Source organism: Mesoplodon bidens (genome assembly GCF_964165515.1).
Source record: "Mesoplodon bidens genome assembly, chromosome: 15".
Taxonomy (NCBI): domain Eukaryota; kingdom Metazoa; phylum Chordata; class Mammalia; order Artiodactyla; family Ziphiidae; genus Mesoplodon; species Mesoplodon bidens.
Window position 1 is genome coordinate 49830740 of NC_138171.1, and position 20106 is coordinate 49850845.

General features: G+C 45.4%; 1 protein-coding gene across 1 annotated transcript in view; it reads right to left on the bottom strand.

Annotated features, from left to right (window-relative positions):
* The window catches only part of OTOA (otoancorin), a gene marked incomplete at both ends in the record, with an annotated part of 59889 nt that overhangs the window by 29610 nt on the left and 10173 nt on the right, over window positions 1-20106 (bottom strand). The window contains 9 exons of the mRNA XM_081256241.1: window positions 1309-1426; window positions 1602-1660; window positions 4572-4712; window positions 5681-5848; window positions 7471-7686; window positions 9786-9909; window positions 12409-12557; window positions 14463-14563; window positions 18353-18456. Of these exons, the coding sequence (XP_081112367.1) occupies window positions 1309-1426; window positions 1602-1660; window positions 4572-4712; window positions 5681-5848; window positions 7471-7686; window positions 9786-9909; window positions 12409-12557; window positions 14463-14563; window positions 18353-18456 (1180 nt within the window). The remainder of the gene's footprint in view (window positions 1-1308; window positions 1427-1601; window positions 1661-4571; window positions 4713-5680; window positions 5849-7470; window positions 7687-9785; window positions 9910-12408; window positions 12558-14462; window positions 14564-18352; window positions 18457-20106) is intronic.

The window sequence follows — 20106 nt, forward strand, 5'->3', positions numbered from 1 at the left end:
TAGGTCTTCCTCAAAGCTGGCCTGAACTCCATCCATTGCATCAGTTTGATGAGTGGAAGGAGACAGCCACGCCAAGGTCCAGGTTTCAGAAATAACCTGCTTCCCACCCTACCTGGGCAAGGCTTTTAATATAGTTCAGTGGCTCTCACCAGGGAACCATTGGAAATGAAAAGTATCAGGCTTCACCCCAGAAACCCCAGGGAAACTCTGCAAGTGGGGATCTGCAATCTCTGTTTTTTTAACAGTTTTATTGAGGTATAATCAATATACAAAGAACTGCACATATTTAATGCATACACTTTGATGAGTTGGGCATATGCAAACATCCATGATACCACCACCACAATCAATGTAATAGGCATGGCCAACAGCTCCCAACGGGTCCTCCTGTCCCTTTGTTTTGGTTTTTGTGGACAGAGCACATAACTTGAGAGCAACCCTCTTGGCGAATTGTGAAATGCAGATACCATATTGTTAACTGCAGGTGTTGTGTTGTACAGCACATCTCCACAACTTATTCATCCACCAAAACTGAAACGTTATACCCAGTGGACAAGCCTTCCAGGCAATGCTGATGCAAGCTCGAGTTTGAGAACCACTGACAGAATGAACAGTCTGAGGGAATGACAGGCTTTATTAAAAATTTGCATGTTCCTCTAATGATCTCAAAGGATTATACACCCGGCTTTTCCCTTCCTGGCTCTCGGGAAGAAAAGTTGTTGTTTGGAAACTTTTCATTCAGATCTGAAATGCACCAGGCCACCTGCTCACCCTCTCAGACTCTGTACAGCCGACCGTCTGCACTCCAAGTCCAAAGCTGCCCCCAAGGCCCGCTTTTACTTGCTTAGATACAGTGAAAGTCAGTCACTGCCTCTGGTTTCCCCAAAGGGTTAAAGAGTCTCCTTAACTATTTGGAAAATGAAGTTTTAAATGAAAAATTAAATTCTCCTAGAGGACTATTTCCATTCTAGGCTACCTCTGGAAAGGGTATGAAAGTTAGATGAGGGTATGACCTGCAGGCCCAGGAAAGCATAATTGTGAACATGCAGAATGGTATCCCTTCCAACTGAATTTTGGGGTTCAAATCTGGGTATAGAATAGCCAATCTACTGAAACTCTGGCTGTAGAGACATAGGTATGTGGAGCTTTTAAAAAAGAAATTGGAGAAAACTTGGCTCAGTATTTGGCCCCATATCATCACTTGCATCAGTATGATCCTGGCACAAGTATCTTAAGACACCACAGTTAATCCACCCAGCGACTGGGCAGGGAGAGAGAATTAGAAACAAGGAAGTGCTTCGAGGGTACCTGATACGGTGAAAGCAGAGAGAAGTTGTTCTCAAAATACTGGAAATGAGCCAGAAAGGAGTCCACGCTCATGGCCTCAATGTGGGAGCACATCACACCTTTGACCAGCTGCCCTGCACTACAGAACAAAACAGAGACCCAGGAGAAAAGGGGAGTAGGGCAGAGGAAAGAAGGAGCAAGCAAAGGCAGATCTGATCTGACACCAGCTGTAGACAGGACTGTCCAACTCTCCCTCCTGGGAAATAGGCTCCGCGGGAGGGAGACTCCAGAGGGCTCGTCAGCCCCAGGCTTACCTCAAGAGCTCCTCGGGCCTCCTGGTTGTCTTTGACAGAAGCTCAAACAGGAACAAGGCCTGAGGGAAGAGAATGATTGCCACAGGTATGGAGCACTCACCTACCGTGACGAGTCCTATGCTCCCATTTTACAGATGGGAAAATGGAGGCATTGTTACTTACCCAGAACCACACAATTGCTAAGTGGCAGAGCTGGGACTTGAGCTGGTGTCAGGTAACTGCAGAGTCCATGCTCTCACACCCCAGGTGACCCAGTGCTACAGGAGGTGAATGAGGAGCAAAGCCAGGGCAGCGAGCCTGGAAGTTTACTTCCTATGCTCTAAGAAGCTGCTGCCCAGTTGAGGACCCCCTAGAGCCCCTATTTTCATGCCCACCTCCTGTTTCTGAACACACGGCATCCCAGGAAACAAAACGGATGGATGAATAGACCAGGATGGGCTAGAAAGTTCCATCAGTAAAGTAAGTCCTGCTCACAACAGCGCTCCCCTCAAGCCCTCCCAGGTGGGCCCCCAAGAGAACAAGGCCTAGTAGGCAGGGGGGTCATTTGTTTCAAGGAACGTAATTTTACAGAACACCTAACATGCATATACGATCAAATATGATATTCATCTATTTTATAGACTCTGAAACTTTGAACATAATTCCCTAAACAGAATAAATTATGAGCTGGCATTAGGCGGATGCATCGGTGACATGACAGCTGAGCCCAGGAGAAAGGAGCAGCAGGGGAGGTAAGTTCCAGGCACTCTGTGTGTGGCCCCAGAGATTTCCTCAGGCACAGGATCAAGTTCCAGGGTCCCCCCATCATCTCCGCCATCTCAGGAAATGGCACCTCCATCAACTCAGTTGCTGAGACAAAAATGTCTTGAAAGCATACGTGGCAGGACATATTTTCTGAAGTGATACATATTTTCTGCCTAATATGCTCTTCTAGAAGCTTCCGGAGCCACTCCCCCATCAAGAGATGGAGTCTGCTTGTAGCTGGAGGTGGGTGGCATGGTGGGGGGCTGTGCGACAGCCTCAACAGACAGAGCGCAGCAGAAGTGATGCTATTTGACTTCCAAGGTCACCAAAGATGACAGCTTCTCCCAGCTCTCTCTCAGGACACACACCTTGGGAGCCCTGAACCACCCCTATAAAGCCAGTTGCCCAAAGCCACCATTCTGGATAGTATTCGACACCTAGAAAGGCCGTAACAAATTACCACAAACCTGGTGGCCTAAAACAATAGAAATTTATTCTCTGGAGGCCAGAGGTCCAAAATCAAGGTGTTGGCAGACTAGGTTTCTTCTGAAGGCTCTTGGGGAGAATCTTCCCCCCCCTCTTCCAGCTTCTGGTGGCTTCTGCTTGGCTTGTGGCTGCACACCTCCAGTCTCTGACTCTGTCTTCACGTGGCCTTCTCCTCTGTGTGTTTCAAGTCTGTCTTCTCTTCTGCTGTCTACGTTTTCCGCTCTTATAAGGACACTTGTCGTTGGATGTAGGGCCCATGCAGATAATCAAGGAGGATCTCATCTTGAGACCTTAATTAAATCTTCAAAGACTCTTTTTTCCAAATAAGGTCACATTCCCACCCACAGGTTTTGGGTGGACATAACTTTTGCGGGGTACCGTTCAACCCAATACATGGAGAGACCACACCCAAACAGACAGAGACACCCCCAGCTGTCTGAGTCTCCCCAGTCCAGATGTCAGACACGTGAGTGAGACGCCAGGCCCAGCCACCAGCTGAATCCAACTTTGTGAATAACCCTAAGCAAGAGCCTTGGGAACCATGGGAGTAAATAATAAAATAATTGCTACCCGACTGAACCTGGAGCTGGTGGGTAACCAGCAACAGATCATGAGCACATAAGGCCTGATGCCTCCCCTCTGTCACACCCGCATCCAATCTGACAGCCAGTTCTGTCACTGTTAACTTTCAAAATGTATCCAGAATCTGGCCATTGGTCACCACCTGCATTGCCAACACCTGGTCCAGGCCACTGTACGCAGGCACTCTGTCTAGTGCTTCACTGGCAATAAAATCCATCAGGTCTGCTCAGCAACCCAAGGAGGTGGAGATGATCCTTATCCCCATTTTACAGGTAAGAAAACCGAAGCTTAACGAGTAAGGTTGAAAGTCGATACATGAGATTTAAGCCCAAAGTAGCCTGGTCCCTTTGTTTCCTCCCTGCTCTCCTCAACTCAGTCCCCAAGCAGCAGCCAGAGTGATTCTTGGAAAACCAAAGTCCAATCCTGTCCCTTCTTAGACGCCCTTCAGCTCCCTTTCTTGCCCAGGGTAGAGGGCAGTCCTCACAGCGGCCACTCCACAACCTCTCTGAGCTCAGCGAGGTCACCTGTCTAATAAACAGCTCACTCCCCACCCCCTAAAAGGCCTGGCCCTCCCCCTGGTTTACTTCCACCTTAGTGCTCATCAGCATCATCTATCACCTAACAGGGCACACATTGAATTGCTGACCTTCCGCACTGTCTCCCTCGCTAGGATGGAAGCCCCCTGCAGGCAGGGATTTCCCTCTGTTTTGTTCGCTTCTGTGTCCCCAGCACCACGCACGGTGCCTGGCACCTGGGGGGCAGGGGCTCCACAAACACTGACGAGTGAGGGAACGAAAAGCAAGTCAGGGGAAGTTCCGAGGCCGCAAGTCGGCCTCCAGGGCACAACCCTCCCCAGGAGGCCCCCGTGATAACTGCTCTTACGTACAGTGCACTGCCCAGCATGATTCTCATGAGAAATGATCCCCATTTTGCACATGAGAAAACTGAGGCTGTGGGAGGAGAAGCAGTGACCCCAAAGTTAATAAACAGCAGCCCCGGAATTCACACTTGGGTCTCGTCTAACTTAACACTACGCTATTCTATCTCCTGAGTTTAATCACAAGAAATAAGTCTCTTTAACCAAATTAACCTTAGAACAGACCTTTCCCACAAGACAGTCAGAAACCCAGGCACCACCTCTGGGAGTCACAGTCTTACCTGACTCCGCCGGAGCTCCTTCTCTTTCAGGACTGTGGAGTTGAATCCAGGTTCCCTCCATAAATCAAAGAGAGACACTTCCTTAAAGAAAGCCCCTTGTATTTCCACAATGCCTGAGGCGGTATCTCCTGCTTCCATCACCTGTCAAAAGTAAGAAGAAACATAATAACGACCTTGCAGAAGGTACATGGAGCATTGGGTGAGGGCCAGGCACCCTGTCTAGTGCTTCACTGGCAATAAAATCCATCAGGTCTGCTCAGCAACCCAAGGAGGTGGAAATGATCCTTATCCCCATTTTACAGGTAAGAGAACTGAGGCTTAACGAGTAAGGCTAAAAGTCGATACATGAGATTTAAGCCCAAGTCTGTCTTATTCCAAAACCCACCCTCTTTAATTTAACCATAGGCGTGACAGCTATCTGCAAGGTGTTGGTTAAAATTAGGCTGAACCCTTTGGGTTGGTTTCTTAACAGATTGTACAGTAGGACCTGGCAGGTCTGATAGAATAGGATGCCCAGAAGACCCACTGCAAGTGAGAAAGACGAATATGGACATGGCTTCAGAGCATGAAAGGAGGAGCGTTCAGAAGCAGTAAGGGGATTCAGGATTCATTTTCACATTTGAAAACCAAACTCCTGGGCTTCCCTGGTGGCGCAGTGGTTGAGAGTCCACCTGCCCATGCAGGGGACACGGGTTCATGCCCCGGTCCGGGAGGATCCCATGTGCTGTGGAGCAGCTGGGCCCATGAGCCATGGCCGCTGAGCCTGCGCGTCCGGAGCCTGTGCTCCGCAACGGGAGAGGCCACAGCAGTGAGAGGCACGCGTACCGCAAAAAGAAAAAAAACAAAACAAAACTCCTAAAACATTATTACAGCAAGCAATCTAATTGAAGAAAAGTCTTCCAGATTCGACTGGCTGGGGAGAACACCAGGGTCTGGAGAGAATAAGGCACAACCCCCAGAGGCTCCTTCTGGAAAGGAGAGGTGGGCATCAGGAGAAGGCATTCTCCAGGTTCAGAACAACCCCACCTAAAGACACAGCCCACTCACAAAGCCCCAAAACCACACGCTCGGTGAGCCCCAGGGCTGCGGACCAGACATTTTCCTCTTACCTTGCTCAAGACACCGTGCTGCTGGGCAGGTGACAAGTCGGACACGTGCAGGGAGATGGCGCTTCTCAGGAGCTGCACGAGGTCCCTGCGGTCCATGGCGTGGAAGGCCTGGGTGCCCACCCCAGCCAGCAGCACGCCCATCTGGCTGACGTTGTAGAAGGACAGCACCTGGGGGCACCGGCCAGGGAGGATGAGGCCCAGCTCCGGGCCTCCACCACTCGGATGTTTACTAGGCCCTACAGCAGGCCAAGTATCCAGATGGGTGCTGGGGCACCACTGTGACCAAGACACAAGCTGCCCTCCCAGATCCTCCTTCCTTCCGTCAGGAAAGAGAGTTAAGTATCAAAACACAAGACACCAGTAACTGTACCACTGGGGGAATTACTATGCCACCTGAGGCCACAGCACAACTAGCAATGTGCCATCCATGTGCCACAGCTGACCAGGCAGTGGGCTTTTCTGTGTGTAATCTGAACTAGCTGACAAGATTTAAATATTGGAGGAATCTTATAAAAATCCATATTAGAGTTTCTGCTTTATTAAAAAAAAATCTGAACATCAGGCGATACTGGGCCCATGCTGGCAACAGTGGGCAAGAACCTTCGGGTAGGTCGTGGGACTCTTAGTTTACCCAGCCCACCCCCTCTCATGGGACCTTGAGAAAGCCCACTGGCCTCAGTATTGGCCTCAGTGTGTCACCGGCAGGCATCTGACACGGCAAAGCCCCACGCTCATCTACCTTCATGTGGAAGCTTTGAGTTGAAGTAAAGAAGTGTTTCAGGACATGAGTCTGATATTTTATGACAAATACCACTATAGCTGGCCACTCTAACAGGAATCACCCTTGGTTTTTCCCCCACTCCTTTGGAGTGAAGACGCTAGATGTAATATAATCAGAGACATTCCTTGGTTCTGCAAAAAAACGCTGAGTGGTTTCCTGTAGTTATTCCCTGTAGAATGGACAGTCTCTTACTGTCCCCAAAGAAGCCAAGACCTTTTGAGCTCTTGGCTTCTTAGCAAAAGTCACTTCACCCCTCTGGAGGAAGAGTTGGACACAGGAATGAGACAAGCCTCTTGGTCCAGGGCTGTGAGGAACAAGACAAGTCTCCCTCAACTCTCTAAAATCAAATTCACAGAGTGGACCCATGTGGCCCCAGTCAAAACAGAAGGTCTGCAAAGCCTTCAAACGAAAGTCACCAGAAGTCCTGAAGGGACAAGATGAATAGTCTATTCTTGGTCTTGAGTCAGAAAGTAAGAATGGGTGGGCATTGGTCATGGTGCCATGATGGAAGTAGTTAGCATGGGAGTGAAGCAAGCAGGATGTGAAGCCAGATGCCCTGGGTTCAGTCCCAGCTCTGTCCCTTTCATGTGGCCTTGGCAATTCCCTTTTACACTCTGTGCCTCGTGTGAATGACCTGGAGAATGGAAGTTATAACACTACTGACCTCAGATGTTGTTGGGAAGCTTAAATGATTAACTTAGAGATAGCTAACACTCATTGAGCTCATACTCTAGGTCATGTGTTGTTCTAGTCTCTTCCTGTATGCTGACTCACATAAGCCTATGGAACAGGTGCTATTGTATCCCCATCTTACAAATTGGGACACTGAGGCCAAGAGAAGTTAAGCCAATTCTCCAGTGTCACACAGCTAATCAGTGGCAGACCAAGGATTCGAACCCAGGTAGTCCCCCTTGGCACCAACTTCTTACTGATTGGCTGCCCCTGTTGTGTGTGTATAACTGGCCCTTGGGTCTCAGGGCATTAAAAGAGAGTTCAAGCTCCAACTGACCTTCTCATGGGCCAGGTATTTGGCAGACAAGATGATGACCTGGCTCTTGGCCCAGCCCGAGACCTGGTTGAGGGTCGAGATGGCACCGTGCACAGCCTCAGGGCAGAGGGATTCCAGCTGATTGTGAGTCAAGCCCACGACTGCATCCGACAAAGAGCCCAGGCTCTCATTGAGGGTCTGGTTCTCTGTGGCAATTTCCAGGAGGTCGGCTTTGAGCTAGAAGAGGAGCAAGCTGGGATGAGGGTCGATAGCAAGCAAGATGGTGGTTCCTTCTGACTACACCCTGGGATGCAACCTCGACCCACCCTGCTCTGTCAAAAGGAGAGGCACTACTGCTAAGCCCAGACCGTGAGTTGCCCCACTGAGAACACCACCTCCTCTGGCCTCGACTTTCATATGCCACAAATTCACTTTATGCTTCATTAAAATATTAATTTGTTATTAAATCAACCTTAAAGCATGGCAGAAGGAAATTTTGTTCACTTCACCCGTAACTCAGCCACACTCCCGTAGCAACTATTTTATTTTTATGACCTTGAAAACTCTATATCCTGTCTCTATGGTTGCTTTTCTGTCATGAAATAGCTGGGGGGGGGGTGGTTCATAATAATATATAATCTATGTAAAAATAATTCTCAACACTAACAAGAAAGTGAAAGTCTCCTGAAAACCTTACCTCAAAAATAATTACTATGATTAGCAACTGGGTGTATATGTTTCCAAAACTTCTTATGCCTTTATAAATAAGCTGTGGCATGTAGTCTTTACATAGTTGTAACATGAACACAAGTGCAATTTTCTGCTCTATATTTTTCATTTAAAATTATGTGTTACAGGTTTTCATATTTCTGTGATCGCCTTCATTATTTTTTGTAACATGCCTGTCTAGTTATAGTCAAGTGTGTTTCCCAACTGCTTCCGGTACAGAAGGTGATAAACTCATCTATTGCAACGTGACCTCTGTACCAAAAAAATGAGAACGGTTCACGTTTTAACACCTGAACTTGCCTGAACCATATCTTCATGTCTGACGAATGTACGCAAGTGTTCTAGATGGCCACTTGGGGGCAGCAGAGTAAAGTGAAAGAAACAGCTGTCACGGTTCCTGGCTTTCTCCAAATTCAGCAGCTCCCCTTCCCTAAAGCTCGGCTCCCACATCTGCAAAAGGCCTAAAGCAGTGGTTCTCAAAGTGTGGTCCTTGACCAGTAGTATCAGCATCACCTGGGAAGTTGTTAGAAATGCAGGTTCTCAGGCTCCGCCCCAGACCTCCTGAATCAGAGGCTCTGGATGTGGGTATGTTTTCAAGCTGTTTTTAACAAGCCCTCCAGGTGATTCTGATGCATCCTCAGGTTTGAGTACTGACCTAGATGATCCAAAGGGTTCTCTCATATCTCATTGTATCTGACTTTCTTCTTGGTCACAGCTACCCCTGTGACCTTAAAATACATTTATTTTCTTATTTTTGCTCAAGCTTGCTTGGGAAGGATGCTCTTCCTGGAAAACAAAAATATGCACTGACCAAGACAATGCCTACTATGTAAAATGCCAAATGGGACCGAGGGTTTTGTGATGTGTCAGAAACTGCTGTGGAATTATTGACGATGTTATCAAATCTTCTTGAATACTGCTCCCATGTCATCTTTTCAATTAAAACAATGAGAAAGACAAAAAGAAGTGAGAGAAGCCGGGCAGAATTAAGACTTTAAGGGAAGAAAGGAGAGAGAGGTGGAGTGAGGAGGGAAATGAGACCGTCCCCATGTGCCTGTTGGTCCAAAACCTTGGTCTAGAAACTCAGCAAATACATTCCATTCCAGTGCTCTCCACCCTGGCTGCATCTGAGGCCACAGCCCAGACCAATGACACAAGAATCTCTCGGGGGTACAGCCTGGGGGAGGGGCGTGCCACTAACATAGAACCAGGTTCGAGAACCACTGCTGTATCTCCCCGCTACACCACTCATGGTCACCAGCCCAGCAGCTTCAGCATCGCCTGGAAGCTTGTTAGAAATGCAGAGTCTCGGGACCCACCCAGACCTTAAATCTGCGTTTAAGATCCCCAAACAACCTTACGCACATTTACATTTGAAGTGGCCGCTCTGATTGAATTTTGATCTATTCAAGCTTTTCCTACCGTTTTTTGTTGTCTCTTCCCATTTTAAGCTCATCCCAGTGTTTGAGATGCCACCTGCGAGTCTGGACCTAGATCTTGATAAACCCTACATGTTTTCTCTCAGAGGCCAGGCAAGACTGTTCTTCCCATTTCTCTGGCTAGTGAAACTGATGCTGAGGCTCCAGGGCCCTGTAGCCCTCCTGCACCTTCTGAACACCAGCCTGGAAGCCCCTCAGGTGGCTGCACTTGATCATCTGGTGAAGGAGGACTTGGGCCACAGCGGCGTCCAGCAGCTCCAGGTCATCGTAGAAACAAACCAGCAGCCCCAGCCTGTGTGAGAGGACAAGGGATGCTGGTGGAGGGCGCAGAGCTGCGGGCCGCAGCCGCAGCCCCACCCCAGTTAGAACCGAGAGGTCACGATCACAGCAGCTGCCGTGTACCAGGTACTGTGCTGAGCCCTTTACCTGGATTATCTCATCACAGCCCTGCAGGGTAGGTGCTCTCATTAGCCCCATTTCACAGAAGGGTCAACTGAGACTCAAAGAGATCAAGTGACTTGCCCAAGGCAAGTAGTGGTGCCGGGCCTTAAATCTAGATCCATCCAGCTCTGCCATCTCTCCTCCTGAGGCAATAAGGGGCACAAGGAAAGCATGTGCTCAATTAGCCACAGAAAACCCCCAACTTTCCACTCAGAGATAAGGGGTTTGTCCACCCTGAGGGATTCTCTGAGGCAGAGGTTTATTTCCAGGGTGCTTTATAACCAACATCACCAGATGATGGTGACTTCAAAAGGGAAAAAACACAAGAGGCACTTTGTTATAAAGCAGAAACACACCACTGTAAAGCAATTATGCTCCAATAAAGATGTTAAAAAAAAACTTTTTTTAATAAATAAATAAACTTCTTAATGAAAAAAGTCTATTGAATTGAATAAAATAATTTAATCTTTAAAAAAAAACACAAGGGGCTTCCCTGGTGGCGCAGTGGTTGAGAGTCCGCCTGCCGATGCAGGGGACATGGGTTTGTGCCCCAGTCCGGGAAGATCCCACATGCCGCGGAGCGGCTGGGCCCGTGAGCCATGGCCGCTGAGCCTGCGCGTCTGGAGCCTGTGCTCCACAACGGGAGAGGCCACAGGAGTGAGAGGCCCGTGTACCGCAAAAAAAAACAAAAACAAAGACAAAAAAACACAAGAGGCAGAACAACGTAGGAGCAGAGATGGGACTTGACTCCTGGTCTCACGGGGAGCACTGCATAAGAACATAGCTTCAGGCCAACTGGAGCTTGAAGCCCAGCTCTACGAGACATCTGACCTGTAGCAAGTTGCTTAACTTCTCTGAAAGCCTGCAGCACATGGTTGTGCAGTGCATACTCTGTACTACTGTACAGGGTAGCCCTGCCTCTCTAAGCTTTTAATGGGGAGGTTTCCTTAAATATGATGACTGAAGGAATGAGGAATACTGTGAGAGTTAAATGAGAAAAGGCATACCAACTAATTAGCATACTTCCTGGTGGGAACTAAGCACTTCATCAGTGGATGCTCTTAGCATTAGTATGAAATCTATTTAACTTAGCATGGCTGGACCACCTGGTCGATCATGATCAGACACTGACACTCTCAGACATGTCCACCGGAAAGCAACCAGACCAAGGAAAGGATCTGAAAGTGTGTCTGATGAAAAAAGAGGACTCAGAAGAAGTGAAGACTGAATATTAATAACCATGTTAAGGATAACTAATATTTCTTGACCACTTACTATTTGCAGATGTTCTCTTTTTTTTAACATCTTTATTGGCGTAAAATTGCTTTACAATGGTGTGTTAGTTTCTGCTGTGTAACAAAGTGAATCAGCTATACATATACATATATCCCCATATTGTGCAGATGTTCTTAATCTTTACAAGGGTCTTAATGAGGTAGGCAGCTTAGTAGCTCCCATTTTACAGATGGGAAAATGGAGGCACAGAGAGGTGCAGTAACATGGCCAAGATCACACAACTTGTAAGTGGCAGAGCCAGGATTAAACCCAGGAAGTCTGGTTCCAGGTCCCATATTCTTAATCGTTAAGCTATTTTTGGTGTAACTATAAAAAAGAATGAGAGCCATGCTAATGGTGAAAATTACTAAGGATAGGGCAAGAAGGTGTAAGAGTTTCATATGAGAACATTCTCTGCAAGTGCTTTGAAAAATGTAAGGTCATGTGGTAATGTCAGAGGAAGCACTGTGACAGTAAGGCCCTGGGAGATGGAGAGAAGATGGGTGAACAGTGCCCGTCACCCCTTCCCACTGCACACAACCCCCAACATTCAAACCATTTCTGGGGTCACCAGGTGTGCAGCTCCTGGTCCTCCCCTGCTGGAAATGGTTCTGGGGGATCATGTTACAATCACTAAATTCTAGAGCTGATCTCATCCCAGGGCTCCCCACCTGAGGGTCTGGATAACAAGGGGTTCACAAATATGGGGACCCATGAGCTATTTCCAATACTCAACCCAACCTCTTGGAAATTACACATTTACCTTGGAATGGATGGAGTACTATTTAAAATGTTCCATTTTCGTGCCCAGAGCTGGAATGTTAGTGCTTGATAAGGTTGTATAAAATGTCTGGCACATAGAAGATGCTTAAAAAGCATTTGTTTTCTTCCCCACTTCACAACCTCTTGAAAGGGGTCTCTTTGGGGAAACACCTCCCTCACATGCACAAAGACAAGGAACTATCCAAAGACATGGACCAGCCACCTCCCTTTCCTCCCCGGGTCTTTTGCTGCTCAGAGGAAGCTGATGCTTAGATGGCATCTTGGGAAACAGCTCCAAGGGCCCAACGCCCACGCCCCTTGCCTGTGGATGGTAGAGGTATTCCTCACATCAAAGTTGGAGGAGCTGATTCTCTCCAGAAATGCCTGGGCCAGTTCAGGTGTGATGTCATAAACCGTGTCCAGCTGCTTGGTGGCGTTGTCATAGCTGATAAACAGCCCAATCTGGTGGACAAGGACAGGAAGATCAGTGTGGAGGGATGAAGTGGCCCCGTGCAGCCCCGCCCTGGTGGTCTGTGTTGTGCCCTACTCTTGGCACTTTGGAGGTGCCCATTTCTCATTTTCATTGATTTCTCTTTTTCCCTACAAGAGTTCATTATAAGACATTGAATACAGTTCCCTGTGCTATACAGTAGGACCTTGTGGTTTATCTATTTTATATATAGTAACTTGTATCTGCTAATCCCAAACTCCTAATTTATGCCTCCCACCTCCTCTCCCCTTTGGTAACCATAAGTGTCATTGATTTCTTAATGGTCTGTAACTGCTGCTTTAGTTTCCTCTTCAATCCAACTGTTATTTAGGAAAGTTTTTTGTTTGTTTGTTTGTTTGTTTTTACTATCTGAGCAGTTGAACTTTTTTAAAGCCAATATTTGCACATTTATTTCTAGATTTGCTTTATTGAGGTCAGAGAATATGGTCCATAAATTGTTTGCTTTGGGGAATCGGAGTTTTTTTAATAGATGAGTCAGTTTATAAATGACCCTCAGGTGATAAAAAAGAGTGTGTTCTCTTTGTAAGATACAAAGTTGAATATATGTATATAATATATATGTAAATGTATGTTTACATAATATATAACACACCTATATTATGTAAATATATATAACATATTCAACTTTATTAAATATGCTATTCAGATTCTTTCTATTCTTGTTCACTTTTTCGCACTGAAGTCTCCAATATTTCAACGCATGGTTATTCTGCACTTAAAGGTCTCACAAAGTTGTCTCTCCCTCAAGAATTGTACTCTTTGTCCATATGAAATTCCCTCTTAGCATTGGCACTCTGTGGCTTCACCTCCCTTCTCTACATTTTTAGAAGATGAAGAAATGGTGCAAATGGCATCTGGATCTCAGAAATACCCCACTAGGGGCCCAGTTTCCTAAGAATTTAACCTCTATCGACTTCCTGAAATTCACTCAACTTCTTTTGGAGAGTAAAATTGAAGTTTAATCCATTTTATAACTGGGAATTATAAAATTGAGAGACATTTGAAATATTTCCAGCCTCCCAGGTAAAAAGAGAAACCTCTTTCTGCCTCTGGTCTCACAATAACCAGATATTGTTGGGTCAATCGGTCCTTGAACAAGCCAGTCATTTGATGCAAACACTTCTCTCACTGGCCAGCAGAAAGTTAGGGCACACAGGATAAAAACTGGTGGCAAGCCCCAAACTGCTTACAAATGCCTCCCTGTTGGCAGCGTTCTTTGGAGGCTGCATTCTAAAATCATGCTACCCCAGGGATTTTAGTGTCATCGGGCCAACATCAGAAGGAGAAAGACACCTGACCGGTGAGTTAAGTAACCTCGAATATGTGTATTTCTCCACTGTAAACTCTAGAGTTAAAATCCAAATATGTATATTTCTCCACTGTAAACTCTAGAGTTAAAATCCAGTCATCACACATGCTGAAGTAGCTATCAACAGAAGTAACCGTAAATAGAAGTAGCTATTAATCCATGTCACTTTTCATTTGCATTCATGCTTCCAAGGACCGAAACTCTACAGTTACTGTCCTTGGCCTTTCTTGAGTACAAAAATACCCTTAAATGATTTTTGGTTCATAGCCAACATTTATAGATCATGTTTTTTTACATCAGAGCTATCTTAATTGTCCACAATTCTTTTTCTTTTCTTAGCTTTTCTACACTAGAACACAATCCAGTAATTGACTGCTTGAGGTCTTATTCCAGGAATTTTCTTTAGATGCTCAAGTTATGTTGAGCTGAGGTGGGTGTTCATTTCCCAGGGCACCTTGACTGGCTGGCTGAATGTGAGAGGTTTAGAATACACCTTACCCCAGAAGTATTAGTGATGGGAACATGTAAATGCACTTTTCCAACTTACTTCTATAGGACAAATTTTCATAATTTCCTCAAAGGATAGGTGAACCATATATCTGCCCAAAATCCATAAGTTTTCTGCACTGACCCATGAAACAGAGTCATCTGCAAAAAATAAATAAGTGGACAAATAAGTAAAAATTAATAAAAGACTGTGCACTGGTATATGATAGTCAAAAGATCTTTGATGTCAGGACTTCCTCTTTGCATTTATTAATTCATTCCACAACCATCTTTTGAGAGCCCCCTACTTATGAGATGCTGCACTATACACAGGCAATGACAGATGTCCACCACTTCGTTACTCAATAGAGCAGCCCTTGAACCAGCAGCCTCAGTATCACCTGGGAACTTGTTAGAAATGCAGATTATTTTTTTAATACTTAAGACCACAAAATACAGTTTTATTTTTAGTTAGTCACTAACTTGAAATATATTTGACTCTCTATTACTACCAGTAACAATCTTTATCTTCCTTATTGATTATTGCCATGTACATGAGCCAAACCTTCCTCATATGCACCCCAAATGGTCTCCAAATCTTTACTCTCTTGGGCCCTTCCCATCAGCTAGAATGCCTTTCCCCTAACTCTTCAGCTTCCAAATCCAAACCCTACCTTAGAAAACAAGCTCAAGTGTTTCCTTTCTTAAAGCCTTCTCTCATCTTCTCAGCCAGCAGCAGTGTTCTCCCTTCTCTCAATTCCCAGAGGACTCTATCACTCCATTCAGGCATTTGAAATTCCCCATCAGCAAATGTCAGTGGGGCTTTAAGAACAATCGTGGCCAGGATCCAACTGCAAGTTTCAATGAACTAGAATTGGCTGCCATTGCCCCTAATCCTCCAGTAAAAGATTTACACAGAACACCATTGCATTGGTAGCATTTTGGGAAAATGAAAAAAGCAGAGGAACCGTTATAGGGTGCAGTGAATCAGTCACCAAGAGCTGTTGCAGCAAGCCGTGGGCAATGGCTGATGCCCAGAGGAGACGGTGAAGTCAGCTGATGCCTGGGCTAAGTCACAGGGACAAGAGGGTGTCCTCCCCCAGCCCAGGAATCAGAGCTGTTGTGGTGAGCACAGGTAAACACCTGTGATCCTCTCGATGGGGACTCTGGACACTTGACTTGGTTATTAGAAGAAAGGGTGGCCCTGGAAGGCTAAAGAATTCTGGGGGGAAACCACTAAATTCACCAAGAACCAAGCTGAGTTGTTCATTTCTAATTAATTTTTTTTTTTTTTTTTGGTCTGCGTTGGGTCTTCATTGCCACACGCGGGCTTTCTCTAGTTGCAGCAAGCGGGGGCTACTCTTCGTTGCGGTGCACAGGCTTCTCATTGAGGTGGCTTCTCTTGTTGCAGAGTACAGGCTCTAGGCGCATGGGCTTCAGTAGTTGTGGCTCGTGGGCTCAGTAGTTGCGGCACGCGGGCTCAGTAGCTCCGAGGCACGTGGGATCTTCCCGGACCGGGGCTTGAACCCATGTCCCCTGCATTGGCAGGCGGATTCTTAACCACTGTGCCACCAGGGAAGTCCCTCTAATTAATTATTAAGCATGAACTGTATTTCTGCAGACCAATGATCCCCAAACTTGGGATAGTTTTGACACCCAAAGTATTTCCAGTTACCTCAAGGAACTTCATGAAAAAAAAAGTTTAAAGTCCAAATAGAATTCATTTCAATTCACTTAGTTTAATAATGAAACGTATCATATAGGAATTTTAGGAGCGTCTGTCTCCAACTAAGTTCTGGCAACAAGGACTTAAGGGAAGTCTAGAGTCTGGAGGGTGAGTTGAGTGAACTTCTCAGGGTCACTTAGTGTGAGATTCAGTTTTCTGGAGGCTACCACTATGCATCAGGCAGAGGGAATTCTGCTGCGCATGGAAGACATTGATTATTCCATTGTTTAATGCTTCTTATGTACAAATTTCAGAGGTGAATTACAGGAAAAGGATTGATTGGCACTCCCTACACTTCACCGCCACTGGCTTTCTCTGTTTCCCACACACCCGCAGCTCATTCCCACCTCGGGGCCTTTGTATTTGCTCCTTCCCCTGCCTGGAATGCTCTTCCTCCAGAGCCTCGCATGTCTGATCCCATTTCTCATTTTGGTCTCAATCCAAAGGTCACCTGCCCAGAGAGTTCTGCTCCGCCTCCTTAGTCAGCAATCAGAAACTACGGCCCGTGGACCAAACCCAGCCCAACACCTGATTTTGTACAGCCTTCGAGCTTGGCTTTTACATTTTTTAAAAATATTTATTTTATTTATTTATTTGGCTGTGCCAGGTCTTAGTTGCAGTCCGTGGGCTCCTTAGTTGAGGCTTGCCAGCTCCTCAGTTGCAGCATTCAAACTCCTAGCTGTGGCATGCATGTGGGATCCAGTTCCCCGATCAGGGATCGAACCCGGGCCCCCTGCATTGGGAGCGCGGAGCCCCAACCACTGTGCCACCAGGGAAGTTCCCGGTTTTTACATTTTTCAATGACTGAGGGAAAATCAGAAGAAGACGAATATTTTCTGACACGTGAAAATCACATGAAATTCAAATGTCAGTGTCCATAAATAAGGTTTTCTTGGGACACAGCCATGTCTATTTATCTGCTGTCTAGAGCTGCTTTTGGGCTACAACATCAGAGTCGGATAGTTGAGACAGAGACTGTAGGGCCACAAAGCCTATAAATTTACTCTGGCCCTTTACAGAAAACACTTGCCAAGCCCTGTTCTAGGCTAAAGCAGTAACCCTTTCCATGGCGTTGATCCCTTTTATTTTCTGCAGAGCAGTTACCGGTATCTGTGTCCTCTCTCTCTCTCTATCTCTCTTTATTTACTTGCTTACAAGTTTTCTCCACCTACTCTCCCACAATAAAATTATAGCTCCATGAGAACAAAGACTTGGTCTTCTTTTCCTTTGTATCTCCAGTGGCTGACACATAGTAGGCTCTTTTTAGGTGTTTTAAAAGTTTATTCTCTTTACATCACCAACATTAAAGATTCAACAATTTGAAGCTACCTGTGAAATTGTTTGCGTTACAAATCTACATAGCCATTCTCTCTCCTTTTTTTTCAATTGTAGTAAAATACACGTAACATAAAATTTACCATCTTAACTACTTTTAAGTATACAGTTCGGTGGCATTAAGTACATTCACTTTGCTGTGCAACCAGCACCACCATCCATTTCCAGAACTTTTTCATCTTGCAAAACTGGAATTCCGTACTCATTAAATAGTAATTCCCCACTCCTTCCTCCCTCTGGCCCCTGGCAACCACCACTCTACTTTCTGTCTCTATGAATTTCACTATTCTAGAAAATAGTAGGTTTTTAACAAACATCTGCCAAATAAATTACTCCTGACCTATTGCTGCTTCGGTTGCAGGAAGCTTAGCACTAAATTTCTGTGCTTTATTGCCTATATTTTCTTTTTAAAAAAAACTATTTTGTCCCACTTTGATACAGATTTTTAACACAGATTTTGAACTTGTAACCTGATTCTAAACGTTTCCATTGAGGGACTTGCCTGGCGGTCCAGTGGTTAAGACTCCTCGCTTCCACTACAGGGTTCGATCCCTGGGACCTAAGATCCCGCATGCTGCACAGTGCAGCAAGTTTTCATGGAACCTAAGGTGCCATCATTATCTACATTCCACTAAGAAACTAAACTTGGACACGGCGTTGATTGTAAGATACAGATGATGCCAACTTCAGAGACTTCAGTGTGTGAAAAGTTCACTGATGAAATGGGGTATGTGGTTTTTCCATAAACCACATCAAGCACTTTTTAGAAGCTGAGGGAGCTAAAAATCTTAAGTGGCAATGAAATCAAATCCCTATCTTCAGAGACGAAGCATCACTTTTAAGGATGGACTCCCCCTAAAAAGTGTTCCCACCTCAAAGCCTGGGCTCACCAGTGCCATTGGAGGATGTCTGCAAAATCCCAGTCATCCAGGAGTAGAGAGCCCTCTGGGAATGGGCCGAGGTTTGGTCGTAGAGATCTTTGAACACCACAGACCTGCATGACATAAACATGGGTGTCAATTAAGGAACAAATATGAAGGCCTTCAGGCAGGGTCCAAACAACAAAAGTATACAAAGCTATCTTCGGTTAAAAGCCCTTCCCACTCCCTTGCTATATATGTAGCTATTTTCCTGTTTCTCCTCTTCCCATCACAATTAAATACCTTCCAAAGACTGTTCTCCACTTCCTCACCACCAGGTCCTTTTTTTTTTTTCGTAACAGTTTTATTCAGATATAACTTATACCACACAAAGTATACAACTCAATGATTTTCAGTATATTCGCAGACTTGTACAACCATCACCACAATCAATTTTAGAATCCTTCAAGTACCTCAAAAAGAAACCTCCTACCTTTTAACTATCACCTCAGAACTTCTAGTCATCCCAACTCCTAGAAACTACTAATCTACTTTCTATCTTTATAGATATACTTCTTCTGGATATTTCGGATAAATGCAATCACATAATATGTCACTTTTGTATCTGGCCTCTTTCACTTGGCATGATGATTTCAAGCTTCAAGCATGTTGGAACATGTATCAGCAATTCATTTTTTATGGCCAAATTCTATTCCGTTGTACAAATATACCACAGTTTGTTTATCTGTTCATCAGTTGATGGACACTTGGGTTGTTTCCCCCTTTTGTCTATTATAAATAATGCTGCTGTAAACATTCATGTGTAAGTGTTTGTGTGACGCATTTCATGTTTCTTGGGAATAGACCCAGGAGTGGAATTGCTGGGTTAGATGGCAACTCTATGCTTAGCCTTTTGAGGAACTCCAGACTATTTTCCAAAGTAGCCGTACCACTTTATTTTCTCACCAACAGTGTGTGAGGGTTCTGATTTCTCCACGTCATTGTCAACACTTGTTATTATCTGACATTTTGATTACAGATATCCTGATGGGTGTAAAGTGTCTTGGTCACTTTTTAAGCCACTGACATCTGGTTTCTTCATCACCACACCACTCCTTGTGGCCCAAGTCCTGAACGACCTCCTTGTCACCATACCCAGCAGTCCCATTTGGTCCAAATATGACTTGACCTTTCACAGCATTTCACACTGATCACCCCTCCAGTTCATACCTGCAAAATAGCTGAGTCTCCTCATCCTGGAAGACTTCCCTCACCTCCACCCACCACCACTGAAAATCAATTCACCAAATGACCCATCTGCCCTTTTCTAAGCTTAAAGTTTATCCTCACCACTCTCCCAGTCATTTCATATGTGAAGAGGCAAACTTTCCCTTAAATCTATCTTAATATCTTCTTGCCGCGTATCTTTCTTTTCTTCTTCTTCTCCTCTCTTCCTCCTTCTCCTCGGTTGTTTTTTTTTCCCTCTTTCTCCTCTTCTCCTGATCTTATTCTTCCTCTTTTTCTTTCTCTCTCTTTCTCTCTCTCTGTCTTTTTTGGGTTGTTGTTTTGTTTTTCAGAACAGCACAGAACGTGAAAGGGACAGGAGATAGATATAATTCTGAAAAAAACGATGTTTACGTTATTTAAGGGAAAGCTTGCCCATTTGTAAAAATGCTGTCTCTATCATTCCCTAGCAGTCTGACCTAGGGCAAGTTATACAATCTCTCTGTGCCTCAGTTTCCTCATTTGAAGAATGGGGGGTGGGCTTAATGACATCATCCTCA